The sequence below is a fragment of the Dermacentor albipictus genome, chromosome 9 (assembly GCF_038994185.2).
Source record: "Dermacentor albipictus isolate Rhodes 1998 colony chromosome 9, USDA_Dalb.pri_finalv2, whole genome shotgun sequence".
NCBI classification, from domain to species: domain Eukaryota; kingdom Metazoa; phylum Arthropoda; class Arachnida; order Ixodida; family Ixodidae; genus Dermacentor; species Dermacentor albipictus.
The window spans coordinates 61,359,527-61,374,477 of NC_091829.1; the positions used below are offsets into that span (position 1 = coordinate 61,359,527).

A 14,951-nucleotide genomic window follows, 5' to 3' on the forward strand; every position below is an offset into this window, starting at 1 on the left:
TGCCAACCAGCTTAAGTGTGTCTCCTTCTTTCATCCCATATCTCCTTTGTGACACCCGCGTGATCATGCGTGCTATTTGGGTTGTTGACTGCTTGAGTGTTTTCAGCGTGGAGGTGCAGCACTGGTTGGATTGTACCCACATTCCAAGGACCCTGATTTGTTGGCTTTCCGGTATCGGCTGCCCCTTTAGCCATATGTTAAGGCTTTCTTTGCTTTTCTTGCCCGTGTAATTCTCAGAAGCTCGGATTTCTCCGTAGAGCACTCAAGGCCTCTAATCAGAAACTAATCTTCATTGTCTAGCATCGTCAATTTTGCCAGTCGCTCCGTTAAAGCCGCAACGTTCGTCAGGCCTGAGATAGTGGTCCCGTAGATACTGGCAGAACGAATGATGCTTCATGTATGCAAGGAATGCTAATCGCCTTACCAAAAAGAACATTCAGTTTGAAAGGCCGGTGTTTGAGCATGGCGCAGATTTTCTTGTTCACAAAGCGTTACACTTTTGAAGTAGTGGCATACCCATTGGACATCATTGGGTGTTAAGATTGTTACTCTGTAAAGATGAATAATGTTTCAGAAGCGTATAGTTGGGTTATTTGGTGAAGGCTTAAGGCAACAGAGCGCAAACAACTAGTGCACAATTCTGTGGATCCCTGCCTAGCATTTTCATTTATTTTTAATGTTCTTAATGTCGTGGCTGTGACTTGGCTAGCTTTTTATCAAGTGACCAAGGGCTTCATTGTAAAATATTTCGGGCTGCCCCAGATTGTATGCTGTGACTTCTGCAGTCGGCCGCAGCGGGATACGTTGGCTGATCCTAACCTGCTACACGTGAGCAATTAGCACACTGGGCAAAAAACGTGGCAGTACCATTACCACCCTCCCGTAAAGACATCTGAAACGCCGCCCTGATTGCACGTCTTAATCTGCATTCGGCGCAGTGCGTTGGCGGGCTAGTTGGTGCGAATCAATGAATACTTTATTTAGCGCAAAACAACTGACACAACAAAGACGACAGGACAAGGCGCTACTCTCAACGCTACTCTCTACTCTCAAGGCGCTACTTTCAAGTTGAGAGTAGCGCCTTGTCCTCGTCGTCTTTCTTGTGTCTGGTGTTATGCGCTAAACAAACTATTCATGAAATCTGCATTCGCATGAAAGCACTTGCTTGGTCAACCAGCTTGATATGTTTGACGGAAACGTTATCACGATTTTACGAGGACGAACCGACTGCGATTCTGCTTGGCGAACAAAATTGTAGACCAATGGTCAAGCGATGATTCCATTTGCGTGTGAATTATTTGCTGCGTGGAATGCACAGTTTCGGCTTCTGCCCTTATACAGGAGCGTCCTTTACCTGACAACCGATATAAGAATCAATTCATTCAAAAGCTTCTACTGCGTAAGGTATCTATCACTTTCCATATATTCAGATAAACGCAAATTTCTCAATAAGGACAGTTATAAACTGGCTCATGCGGAAACCGTCTTCACGGTGCTGATAAAGTGCATCTTTATACCCAATAAATGCACCGTTGCCCCGGTAACCCTAGGGGCTATCTCCTGTGTTTGTTGTGAACTGCCTTCGCAAGTTCCACCGGTGGCAAATGACCATCGCCTACGTACCGTCGATGTTGCAAGTCCCCCCAGTTATCGGCGTGGGCTGTGTGTTCCACTGGTACTTCCAGGCCTCGTCAGCAATGCTGCAATTATTAAGTATTAGTCGGACAATTACTAGCAGCCACAAAAATAGTTCACTTTATGTTTTATTAAAACAATGTTCACCACAAGTAAAGTCGTGCTTTGTAATCGCGCTACTTGCAATAGTGCGTTCTCATCAATGACTGACTATGCTCTCTGGCATAGGAGGAACGTCACAGTCGGGGCACTATAATGTGCAGAGCACTCATCTACCATAGTCGAAACGGCACCTTCGCTTGCACGAACATTGTCAGTTTAACTGTTGGAGTACCTACAACGGGTCCTATGTAGTTTGCACCCCTGCCACATTGACAGAATCCCAACCTTAATTTCGGAATAAAATGTGGATGCATTGAACATATTCTTTGCATCAATAATTCGGGTTGAAGTATACCAATGACACTGCGCAGATGGTTTCTGAAATTATTAAAATTAAATTATGGCGTTTTACGTGCCAAAACCGCTTTCCGATTATGAGGCACGCCGTAGTGGAGGACTCCGGAAATTTTGACCACCTGGGGTTCTTTAACGTGCACCTAAATCTAAGTACACGGGTGTTTTCGCATTTCGCCCCCATCGGAATGCGGCCGCCGGGGCCGGGATTCGATACCGCGAGGTTTCTGCAATTATGACGCAAACCTGCACTAATTGAAAAATTCCCATTCGTAGGGGGAAGAAGAAGAAGAAGCCGACCAGTGCGTATGTGGAATGTTCGGCTCCCGCTTCTGTGCTCGTTTTCGGACTGATTTCTGTGATTCCTAGCAACGAAATGTGCACTATTCGACGCAGTTTCTTCTAAGGAACACGCCGATGTCCGATTTTTCTTCCCGTCAGTGAACTCTTTTCCATTTCCGAGGCTTTATAGTTCGGACGACGCCGCGGCTGAGCTAGCCTTACCCGACTAGGCCTATCGTCAGGGGCGAGGAGCGAGCAGGCCCAGGCCTCGCTCGTACGTGTGCGCGGCAGTATGCCCGCTATGGAGACTGTCGTGGCGGGAGAGGACATCTCCCAAGAAGAAGCGAATCGCCCTGTCTGGACGACGGCCATGGGCAGAAAAAAGAAGGCCACACCGGGACCGACCGTTCCGGACCGAGGGAACGAGGGACGAGCAGAGACGAAGGGCGGCCGCCGCACGGCCGGCCCGCAGAGCGCGGTCAAGCGCCTCGTCGCCGCATCGAGGCTCCCCCGGCTACCGAGGGACCACATTCGCATCATAGTGAGGCCGAGAGACGGCCTCGACGTAAAAAAAGTGAGTCAGATTCGCCTGGCGCAAGCGCTAGCAATGGCGGCCTCACTCCCGCCGAACGAGACCGAGGAAGACATCGTTTGTCCGAACGCAACCCAAAACATTCTCGTCGTGTCCACGCCAACCGAGAAGAACGCGAACGCATACGCCGGAGTTCAAAAGCTTCACCCAAGAGAAGGCGCATACAATGTGGCCGCATACATTGCGGTGCCGGACAACACGTGCAAGGGGTTCATCAGAGGAGTGGACCCCGAAATCAACGAGGCCCAGCTTCAGGCCATGATCGTGAACCAAAGAAATCCCATGGCCTTGGAAGCCAAGCGGATCAAAAACACCTCGACGGTGGTAGTGCTCTTCAACGGCATGAAAGTGCCGAACTACGTCATGTGTGGCGTAAGCCTAATACGCTGCACGCTCTACAGGCGGCAGAACGACGTGTGCTACGGGTGCGGTGACTTGGGTCACAGAGTCGACGTCTGTCCTAATCCTGACAAGAAGAGGTGCCGCGGCTGCAGAGCCAACGACCCGGCTGCAGACCACCAGTGCTCGCCCAAGTGCGCCCTCTGCGGGGGCCAACACCCGACAGCGGACAGCAAGTGCAAGCAACGATACCAAATCCCTTACGTCGTGCGGCGCAGGAGGCGCCGACGCAGAAATGCGAAGAAATCGCAGCTGCAAAGCCATCCGCAGCAGCTAGAGAGTAGATCACGAGATTCCAGCGTGTCAAGTGCCCCCAGAGGAGGACGTTCGACAATGCCGACACTACAACTGCGCAGCCGATCGAGAGGCCGTTCTCGCTCCAGGGGGCGCTCCCGCTCCCAAGTGCGCATTCAAGAAGGGCCGACCTGGGCGGACCGGGCCAAGCCAAAACCGCCTTCACAATCAAAGGTAACGCAGGTAGCATTGCCAAAGCATAACAAGGAAGACTCTAGAATAGCTCAGCTAGCGGAAGAAAACGCGCTCCTCAAGGTGGAGATTCAGCAAATGAGGGCGGATTTCGAATCGTTTCGGAAACACGGTTCCACTCCTCAGCTAGTCGACCAACAGCAGCAGCAGGTGCCGCAAAGTACACCGACCCCGCAAGGGGAGCAGTCGGTTCGCTCGGTCAAACGCAGGGCCCCTCCCCTGACGGAGGAGGGAAACCCGGCGGAACCCGAGTCCAGTAGCGTCCTATTGGGAATTCAGCAGTCGATTAGCTCATTGCAGCTAATGGTCCAGCAACTAGCGGAGAGCATGGTAGCGCTCGCGGCAAGAGTGACGCGTATCGAAGCACATGTGGCGCCTGTGGGTGCTAAACAAATCCAAGGCATCAATCATGACGACCAACTCAACTAGAGGGCTGTTAGTGTGGCAGTGGAATTGCGCTAGCTTCAAAAAGCGCAAGGCTCCACTGCTACAGTTCGTTGCCTCACAGGCGGACAAACCGCACTTCATAATCTTACAAGAAACTTTGGGTAGCGAGGTGTCCCTGCCCGGCTACCGGTTCGCCTCGTCGAAATTCGAACAGGGTAAGCGCGGAGTGGTGACCCTCGTCGCGAACAAATGCTCTTTCCAGGAACGAGATTTGAAATTGGGCAACGCGAAAGCGGAGGTAACCGTGATCGAACTCATACCGAACAGTTGGCTGAAAAACAGCGTATTCGTAGTGAACGTGTACAGCCCGCCCTCTGACCACAGACAGTCGTTCACATCGATAATAACGAAGGCGGCCTCAATGGCCAGGGGGGCCCCACTCATAGTGGCAGGAGATTTTAACGCGCCCCACGGAGCATGGGGTTACGCAAGGCCAGTGCCTAAAGGAGAGAGGCTATTGGTGGCAGCCACTACATACTCGCTAGAGCTGGTGACGGACCCCCGCTATCCGACTCGACTAGGCACGTCGGTGGCGCGGGACACGACGCCCGACCTGACCTTCGTCAAGAACGTGCGAGAGGCCGAGTGGCGCAACCTGCACGAGAACCTCGGCAGCGACCACTACATACTGGCGGTCACGATCCCCATCAGGGCGGCACCACCGAGAGAATTTAAGGTCACCGACTGGGACGCCTTCCGCAAAATAAGGAAGGAAGACACAAACGAATACGTGGATCTAGACAGTCTTTTTAGAAGGCGCAAAGAGGACGTTAACACCGCGACGAGGGTTGTCCAAACTGAACTGAACGTGGAAAGGATGGACGCGAGATTGGCACACCTATTAGAGGCAAAGAATTCCATCACGGCCAGGTGGAAAACGCAAAGCCTGAATCACAGACTACGAAAGAAAGTAGCGGCACTAAACCGGGAAATCGAAGCGCACTCGATCGAGCTTTCCAAGCAACAGTGGAACGAGGTGTGCGCGTCGGTAGACGGACAAATGAGAACCGGGCGCAAATGGAACCTCCTAAAGCAACTGTTAGACGATAAACAATCCAAAGGAAGTCAGAGATTGGCAATTGATAGGATTTTACAAAAGCAACAGGAGCAGGGCAAAACGGAAAGCGAGTTCCTCAAGGAGCTGGCGGAGACGTATCTGCCACTGGGCCCGTCAGGCGACGGCGACTATCCACAATACGCCGGGGCAGAGGTCGAAGAACTCGACGCGCCTTTCACGGAATCAGAAATTTGGGATGCCTCATGAATTTGGGATGAATCAGAATTTGGGAGCGAGGGAGCCGCGGGTCAGCACCTCTTCAAATGGTTTCCAGCCCACATGGGCGCCGACGTGCACCCCGAATTTCCCAACGCCAACGAGCTGGCGCACGGACGCGCGCGAGGACTCACGCACCGCGGCGATCGTGGCGAGCGAGGTGGTGGGGAGGGAGGGGAGCACCGAGACCCGCTGCTCACCTTCAACGAAATAACACACTATCAGCTGTCGAGGAGGACCTTCCCACTCCCCCACGCTAAACTCACTCGACCACAGTCATCGATATTCAGAATGCTTCAGACAGGGTCGTTCCCCTCGAGAGGCAGACTGCGCCGTTATTCACCAGAAGTAGAGCCGCAATGTCCGGATTGTGGAGAATCTTACTGCTAGCTAGCGCACATGCTTTGGCAATGCTCCGCGTTAAGCGGCACCGTGTTCACTAAAGAAGAAGACTGGGTGGACGCCCTGCAAAGCGACGACCACCAGACCCAGCTCCGGGCCGTCCAGAGGGCTCACGAAAGGGCGGAGGCTCACGGGCTTCCCGTCCCAACGTGGGTGCGGCCCGCGACCCCTGCCGCCCACTAAACCAAGAGTGGGTGGCGAGGGGTTCCTCAGGACACATTAAAGTTATTTCCTCCTCCTCCCATTCGTACCCGCCTGATGTCACTCGGCATCGCCGTGGTGAATGTGGCGTTTTCACACCGATTGAAATGATGACTCCCGGATTCGGCAGCTATAAGTAATAGGTCATATTATTTGAGTAATTTGAAGTTATTTGAAATATTTGAACAACATATACAAACCTAGTCTCTTTATTTATCTTACAAAAAATTGCACCGACTACTATGATATTCCCTAGCACCTTGTTTGAACGCAGCTCTAGACGTTTCCATTTCGCGATGTATTGGCTGGTGCGGACAGTGTCTCGTGCGGCACGTTGCAAACGGAGCCAAGTGGGGCGCGACTGCCTCGCTGAGTGGGAGATCGCGAGAGGCAGCGCGTGGGTGACGCCGGGGCGCGATTCACCGCCGCCGCCGTATTCATTACTTCAGTGTCGTAATCGCATTGTCCTCGTGCCGTCGTCCTGATACCACCCTCGCTGAAGCATCGACGTCATTTTTGTTGGTTATATTGCGGCAGTTATGCTGACGTCATGGTGTCGGGATTAGGCCATCGTTATCATGCCATCGTTGTCATTGCGTCATCGTCCAACAGACGCTATCATGCATTCGTTGTCATATGGTATAGTCATCGTGCCGCCTTGGCTGTGCGGTCGTCGTCATTATCGCTGTTTCATGTGGCTGCCTTACAGTCGTCGTCAGGTCATCCTTATTATACAATCATTCACGACTTAAAAATGCGCCTGTCATTGTCGTCATGCCGTTGCCATTGTACGGCTTTATCATTATATCAATATCATCCTTCAAATTTTAAATTAAGTTTTCAGGTGGTACGGGCCAAAAGCACGATCTAATTATGAGGTACGCCGTAGTGGGGGACTCCGCAAATTTTGAGCACCTTGGTTTCTTTAACGTCCACCTAAATTGAAGTGCACAGGTGTGTTTTCATTTCGCCCCCATCGAAATGCGGCCGTCATGGCCGAGATTTATCCAGCGACCTCGTAACGACATTCATTCTTATTCCATCATCATTGCGTTAGCGTCATGCAGTCATCATGCCTCCAGGCTCATAGGTTGCCTTGGTAAGCGAAAGTCATAGCAAAGTGGTACAATACTTGAGCGTGTGGCATATGGTCGAAGTGTAAGAATTATCCCTGCACTCTGAAATGAACGTCACTTAAGCAACATGGCCCGTCACTGCATTGCTCGATTGCTTTAGACACCCGTCGTGGTTGCTCAGCGGCTGTAGCGTTGGGCTGCTTACCGCAATCGCCGGATCGAATTCAGGCCTCTGCGGTTGCATTTAGATGTGGCTGAAATGCGAAAACACCCGTTTACTGAGATTTAGGTGCCCGTTAAAGAACCCCAGGAGGTAGAAATTTCTGCAGCCGGCCACTATGACGTGCCTCAAAATAAGGAAGTGGTTTTGTCACGTAAACCCCCATAATTGAATTTTGTCTTTAGACGGACCCTTTTCTCTTTACTATCTTTGTAAACAAATATGCCGTAGTACGTACGCATTTCACAAAGCTGCAAGGAGTGCTGAGCACGACAAGCATGTTAGCACCACCTCCACCATACCGTGTGCTTAGAATAACGGTTGATATTGTGCGTGTTTCATATATCAGAGCTCACCTCCGTAGGAAAAGTTGGACAGTGGAGGCATAGTTGTACCACGGGCGCCATTACGCGCCATCTGTGATTTGCTTTGTGCAAGCAAATTTTTTCAAACGTGCGCTCACCTAGCGATGTTTTCCGGAATGGCCGATATTTCCTCCGTGCCAGCGTGGCTTGTACTGGGCTGTGGGTGACTGCTGCTGCTGCTGGACGCCATAGGCGGGGAATTACTGATTCCGCTTTCAGTGACATGTGTATGGCCTGAGAGAGCAACAGGTGTTAGCTTGTCCCTGTTCAAGGGTCATTCAACGAGCGTCATTTAGTGCTGAAAAAAAGGTACCACAGATTTAGTTGAGGTTTAGTGATAGGGAAACCTGACTTCAGTGCTTCCGTATGCGGTGCTCTTTTTGGAAATATGCCTTCAATACACTACGAAAGAGATGTGCGTGATGGAATTTATGCAATGTAGAATTTCCCCCAAAATATGTACTGTAGTTAGTACACCAGAAGAAAACACAACATTGCTCCATGCTGAAGACGAGATTATGCATTTTTAACGCGATAGCTCTATGCGTATCGTGTCGCAGATAATCCGGTGTCGGCATTAGCGGCAGCCGTTGACCGTGTTGTGAGCAAAAAATCATTCCCAATCATGCATACCGAACCACGCAGGCCTTCCGTGTATCGCGAATGCGTTACTGAAATAAATGAATTCAAGTAAAATGCGTCAGAAATATAGTAAAGTACGACTTAACATAACTGCAGATATGATAGCATCAGATTGCGATTTAAATATACGATAAAACATCCTTTGTGCGGGAACTCAAACACAAACCCATTTACCAGTGAATGAGCGGCGTGCCCTCATTCACTGGCAATGAAAGAGCGGCGTGCCCATTTCTGTGCAAGAGCATCCAGATGGCGCTCGCCACGGAGAATCCGTAGCCCTCGTAATAAGCGGCGTTTCTACCAGAAAGCTGTTTCCCGGTAAACAATACTTTTGCACAAGCTGCAGTTACCGGGAAGTGCCAGAAGCAGGCAGGTATCTTTGAATGGTATCGCTTTGCACTCCTAAACTCGAAGCTAAAGCGTCCTGCAAAATTTGTTGTGCATGTAATCGGAGTGATATCTTGGCTCTACATTTCCAGCAATAAGCATGTTTGAGCCTTTGCTAAGGTGCCGATGAAAAATATGCACAATTCCGTAAGCTAGGTTTTCCACAAAGTGAACTTTCCTTAACAATAAAGGCCGCGTTCTCGCTATAGGAAAGCTGCTTAGTAGAGCAGAAATCAAGTTGAGCTCGGGGTGTTCTGTCTAAATACATAAGAAATGTGCGGTAAGAATTGCTCTAAATGTGCTGAGGTCTTTTGAACTTAGAAGAAAGTTCAAATGGAGTGACTGGAGCAAACGAAGTTTTGTGTTGGCTGTGAATGTTTTTATAAAATTTTTTCACTATGGACGAATGTCTGAAACATGAACAATACCAAACTTTCAAATCTAATGGAGCAATGAAAAGGATAACACAGTTTTGAAAACATAATAATATATCTAAGGTAGTCCAAACGATATAATATGGGGCGCTCTGAAATATACTATATTGTAGGTAGGACTTCTTGAAAAATCTCGTTAACATTTAAAATTTTTCTAAGATGGTAATTCATGAACCAATATTGCCCGCCTCAGGTGCTCTAGCACATGCCGTATTACGGAGCTGTGATAACCATTTTTTTTGTGGGGGGCAGAGCTACAAATTTGCAAACTGTGTCCTTGTCAGTTGTGTTGTCCAACTATGGCTATCACGCTATATGGTTTTCACGCACCAACTTTCATATCAGCTATCGTGTTAATTCGCGTTGGGGCTATTCATACGGACACCGACACGCTGACGCTCGTAAAGTCTGTCCTCTTCTGCAGTATATGCACCGCTGTCGTGGCCTATGTAAATGTTCTTTCCGTTGTGGGATTTTTAGCGTCTTCGCAAGCGGCATCGATGGTCGAAGGCCATGCCGTACGTACCCGTAACGTCCTCGGAATAGCTGAGGCTCTTGAACGCGTTCCACAAGTCTTCGAAGAAGTCGTCAGAAGTCCTAGAATTGGACATATGTATTAGTATCGCACTCATTGCTTCCAGGTAACGCGGGAAATATCTGATGAAACTTTTGTAAAAGCACAATTTGGAACAAGCAAAATGCTATTTTGTTAAAGAACGTGATACGTGCAATGTTTTATTATACCCAAATCCTCACTTGCTGGATGGCCGTAGTGGGATCGACCGTAGTGGAAACGCCTCCTTGACTTGCGCATACATGCAAGTCAAGTTTTGTGTACTTTAGTGTAGAACTTGAGCTTTTGTTCACTTACGGCGTTTCTGATTAGTGCTTTTTAGTTGAGTATATGTGTTCAGTTTTCTAACTGTCGTGGCGTCGACTCGTGCAGGAGAACCGCAATGATAATTTCCGAATAGGCGCACCGGAAATCTTTTTATCCAATTGTTCTATAAAATAGAGTGAGGCTCAAAAGAAGAGGCTGCGTGAACTTCTTGCACGCTTTGTTTCAAAGCAGAGGTGTAATAAAAAGAGATGCTCCTTCCACGCCGGATTGGATTAACAATCGCCCTGGTGGTATTAGGATTTTCACGGGAATTTAAATGAACGACGAATCATGGATTCGTGCCATGAGGAATATATCGTAAAAATAATTAAAATCTCGAGCAACATGGCTTCCACAGAATAATAGTGAACGGACAGTTGCCTCTTAGGGAAGACTCATTTTGAACACTTGAGAAGAGAAGGACTCATCAGTTCAAGTTAAGCATATGTGACGAAAATGTGTTGTTGCGAGCTTGCTTCATGTATAACACGTATGACGCGCTCCTGCGAAGACTGCCTTTGAGGACCACATCTTGACTAGATTTGTCAGTCCTGTCGTGGGATTAGCCGGGTGTGCGTTTACTCGCGTTTTCCTGGACTCAATAAAAGTTTATTCGCTCCCTCACTCACTCAGGTATGACACGTGCAGCTGGCTTTACGAAAAGTTTATTTGAGTTACAGGGGCATGAACAAGGCGCAATTGCGGACATAGGCCTCAGAAAAGAAACGTAAATGAAGGGACGGGCATCTGCAGTTGTATACCGCTAATCATTCTAATTTGCGACTTATTTACCATGGCAGCAAAAAAGTGCCGGCATTGCGGAACGAGGTCGCACGCTGGCCGTGTCCATGCCCGAGTTTGTTTGGGCTCCGACGCTAGCTGCCGGCGCGGTAAGTCAGGTGAAGCAATGGGCATTGACGGGCCGTGTGGCGATGGCTGTTTCTAAAGGTACATCGGACGTACCTGATTTGCTTAGGTTTCGCTAGCTCCCCGGGTCCACGTGAAAGACGTTTATTTAGCTGAAATGGTACCATTAGAAAAATACGCCTTTGAAAGGCCGCGGCGAGCAGCATTCCAAAATCCTGACACGAACCAAATGATGCTTCATCGCTGGATTTTCTATAAAGGCACGTAGACCCGTGTGTGTTCTTGCATTTCACCATCCGCGATGATAGGCCGTTGCTGCAGAAAAATCAGGGGTGACCTCGAACTCGGCAGGGATACGCCGTAGCCACTGGGGTATGCGATGCGGTGACCAAACACGAGTGACAAACATGTTCTTCGATAGAATCATTTGCTCCCCGCAGTGACATTACTTTGGACCTTAACGATAAACAGCCGCAGCTGTGCTTTCCGTGAAAATATTTTCGCATAACCATGCATCGACGAGCAAAAAAAAAAGCTAAGATGTCGCCCACGTACTACGCATTCTGAAGTTGTCTGTCAACGGCCTGCTTTGAAGTAAGAACGAATCTATAGCTATCAATGCCTGTGCTCCGGGTCATACATACGGCGAACAATATTCATCGGGAATTGTTACAAGCGGCAAGACTCACGTAGTGCAACAGTCGGAAGTGCATGAAGGTCCCTCGAAGAATTCCTGGCTTGTTCTCGGAGTTGCTTCGTCGCCGAAGGTAAACGCAGGAGGCGTGTTTTCGTTGTTTCTTTCTTCAGCCATGGCTGTTTCGGCGCCTGCGGTGCACTAGCGTCTGTTTCGGGACAGAAGCAAGCGGAATCCTAGCGCATGCGCAGTCAGTGCCGATGAGGAAAGGGAACAAATGAAACGTTTGGCTCTTTGGAAACTAGAAGGCAGCCATAGAGCTCATGTGAAAGAAAGAAACTATAGAGTGGCGCCACTACCTCGACGTTAAAATACTCATATTTTTACGGTAGAACAGGCGTTCTATTAACTCGGGCTGTCTTTCCACCAAATGATCATAACCATGTAGCCCCCTGTCCTAGTTTAGTCCGTGTCTTTTTTTAAGGGAAAAGCCTTTTATTTATTATGGGTCAAAAATTTGACCGTCCGGCATTATGGCATCGAAATTCAAGCGCATATGCGCCAGTATTTCTTTATCAATAATAAAGGAAAGTGTTTGAGCACATTTCTTCGCGTTGAACGGACACCCTTGTAAATAAGCAATGTTGCCACAAAACCATGTACGTGTGGTTTCCCGGTTTTGTTTATGTCTTGCGAGCAACGTACACGCACGTGTCTTATGACATTTTGAGGAGTATCAGTACATCTGCGTGAACTGGAAACGCATCTGTGGTTGACAGTTAGCTCCATCTGTTTTGTGCCATTCCATGTCCCTCTCATTCTGTGCTAAAAGAATATATAAACACCCATGCAGCTACCTTCGTCGATTAAAGCGCTTACAAATCATTCAGCTAACCAGCGTATGTTTCCTAATGCTATTCATATACTTGCAACGGCCGTTCTAGCGTGCCTTTAACCACGCATAAGCAGTGGCGATGTCTAGGCGTCCGAAACAGAGCGAAAGCTAAAAACGACTTAAGAGAAAGCAAGTAATAATAGAAAATAACAGCGCATTCGAAAGACAGTGTTCAAGTTATTTAATGACTGTCCCGCGAGCGCGCAAGCTTACGCTTTCATCCTCTTTGCCGTACGCTAAATTGACTGTACTCTTTTTGTTTTCTTGTTTAAGTGAAGTGCTACGTCTTCCAGGGGTAAATTGGTGCCCATGAAACAATTAGGGAGTATATATAACGTAAACAATTTCATTTCAAGAAGTCTATCTCTCAAAGTGGACGCAGTCTGTCCCTAGTCTGCGAGGGGGCGCTGCAGTCGAGGGTAGGGTAGTCGTGCGTTCTCGATGTTGGTGTTAACTAGCTCTTGTTTCACCCTCCTTGCGTGGCCAGCGGGTGCGTTTGACATCGTTAACACGTGAACAAGTGGTCACTATCTACAGCTTAAGTGCATTGAGACCATCGAGTTACTAACGATGGCCTCTAGACTAAGCACCTTTTCTTCGTTTTTTTTCAAAATATTGGAAGTTGCTTCGTGCCAGGCTGCAGCAGAGAAGGCTACGTGGCTTGTGATTGGTGTTCTATCGCTGCTACTGGACGCCTGACACGTAGATGCACCGAATCTTTGTTCAAGCATTTCATAGCATGCGAATGGAGAGCAGATTCCAGGTTCGGTACCCTGCGGCCCATTTGCAGTTTTTTAAAATGAACGCTTCACTGTCGTAAACCTTTTTATTACACTCGCTACAGGGAGCACTGATCTTCTAAAAAAATAGATTGCTGTGCTATCTGAATCACCAGACCGAAAAAATTCTGTTCAATCAATCAATCAATATTTATTTTTGACAAAGCAAATACAAGATGGGTATAAGTACACATTCGGAGGTCCCGAAGTAGCAACTGTCGGGGGGACCTCCTAACAAAACATGAAAAGGGAATATTAGGATCGTGGCAAACAGTGAGTCATGTCATATATTATACAGTTTCTACATCGGAAATAAACGATAAGATAGAAAAAAAAGCTGTTAACAATATCACAAGTATATTCACAGAGTTAAAAAGAAGAAAAATAATTGAAGAAATCTTAAAAATAACATGCAACAATTCAAACGAGGATAAATGGCACGTAAAGCTAACAACGAGGAGAAGTATCAATTAGGGCAAGATTTAGTAACTCGGTTATTGAAAAGTACATTGCGTAATGGTAAAGTGAACAACATCTAATTAATTCTAGGTTTGTTAAATTATGCTACGCGTCAGATAAAGTGTTCATGAAATGCTCTTTCGTTCTACGCTTGAATGATAATAATGTAGATGTCTTCATGTCAGATGGTATAGAATTCCAAACAGAAGTGCCTGAAAACGCGACGGTAAATTTCCCATAGTTAGTTCTTGCTTTTGGAAGAAGAAAATTGAGTTGTGCTGAGAATCGTGTGTTGTTATATTTGATGAGGCTAGAGCGACTAAAACCTGGAATATTAAACTCGGTATTTATAAGTCGAAACATGAGTAGCGACAGCTTATGATCGAATAACATGCGTAAAGGTAAAACATTTAGGGAACGGAATATTGGAGCTGAGGGAGATGTATGCGCTTGGAATGCAATTAATCGTAATGCCTGCTTTTGCAAAACTTCTAACTGATGAAGATGTGTGGTATATGTATTACCCCAAGATGACAGGCAGTATGAGAGATGACTGTGTATATACGCGTAATATAAAGACATGAGAATAGCTTGCTGAAAAAAAGAGCGAGTTTTTATTATGATGTGAATACCAAATGTGATTTTTTGAATAAGTGATTGAATATGGCACTGGAACTTTAGGCTTTCATCTAGTACTACACCAAGAAATTTAGTAGACGTGGAACTTGCAAATACATTATTATTTAGAGACACTACAATAGAGTAAATGTGCAAAGTTTTTGAAGAATGGAATACCATAAATGTTGTCTTAGATGGGCACCAACTTTCATGAAATATGGAATTAAACGACTGCTGCAGACATTCAGAGAATTATCCAGTAACGCGTAACAGTTCTTTGGCTGCAATCTTATTTCGCTTTTGTTTTCTTAGTTTTCGTAACTTATGCGTGTAACCTACCCACCGACTTTCCTATGTCTAAGAATGCTTGCGCATTAGTAGAGAATTCTCAGAATTTCGGTAGCATTTGGTGTTGCTTATCATCTCTGTTCTGCATAGTTTACATCGTGCTGCATACTGAAACACTCGGATTGGAACCGGTTCATCAAGCCATGTTTCGCAAATAGCCAATACATCTGCTTA

The 14,951-nt window shown here is 47.5% G+C and overlaps 1 protein-coding gene and 1 long non-coding RNA gene across 7 annotated transcripts in view; one reads left to right on the forward strand and one right to left on the reverse strand.

The window, feature by feature from the left end:
• Positions 1–11,959, reverse strand: part of LOC135919794 (zinc finger protein 391-like) — a 154,469-nt gene extending 142,510 nt beyond the window's left edge. For 2 of the 6 annotated variants that reach the window (XM_070526032.1, XM_070526031.1), the window contains exons 1-4: positions 11,734–11,959; positions 9,824–9,894; positions 7,933–8,068; positions 1,624–1,700 (exon numbers count right to left, since the gene is read on the reverse strand). In XM_070526032.1, the coding sequence (XP_070382133.1) occupies positions 1,624–1,700; positions 7,933–8,068; positions 9,824–9,894; positions 11,734–11,855 (406 nt within the window). In that variant the 5' untranslated portion in view covers positions 11,856–11,959. Of the gene's footprint in view, positions 1–1,623; positions 1,701–7,932; positions 8,133–9,823; positions 9,895–11,733 lie in introns of those variants that run through there. The other 4 variants (XM_070526033.1, XM_070526035.1, XM_065453722.2 and 1 more) reach the window with 4 other exon arrangements.
• The window catches only part of LOC135919788 (uncharacterized), a 379,293-nt gene that overhangs the window by 305,165 nt on the left and 59,177 nt on the right, over positions 1–14,951 (forward strand). The window lies entirely within an intron of this gene.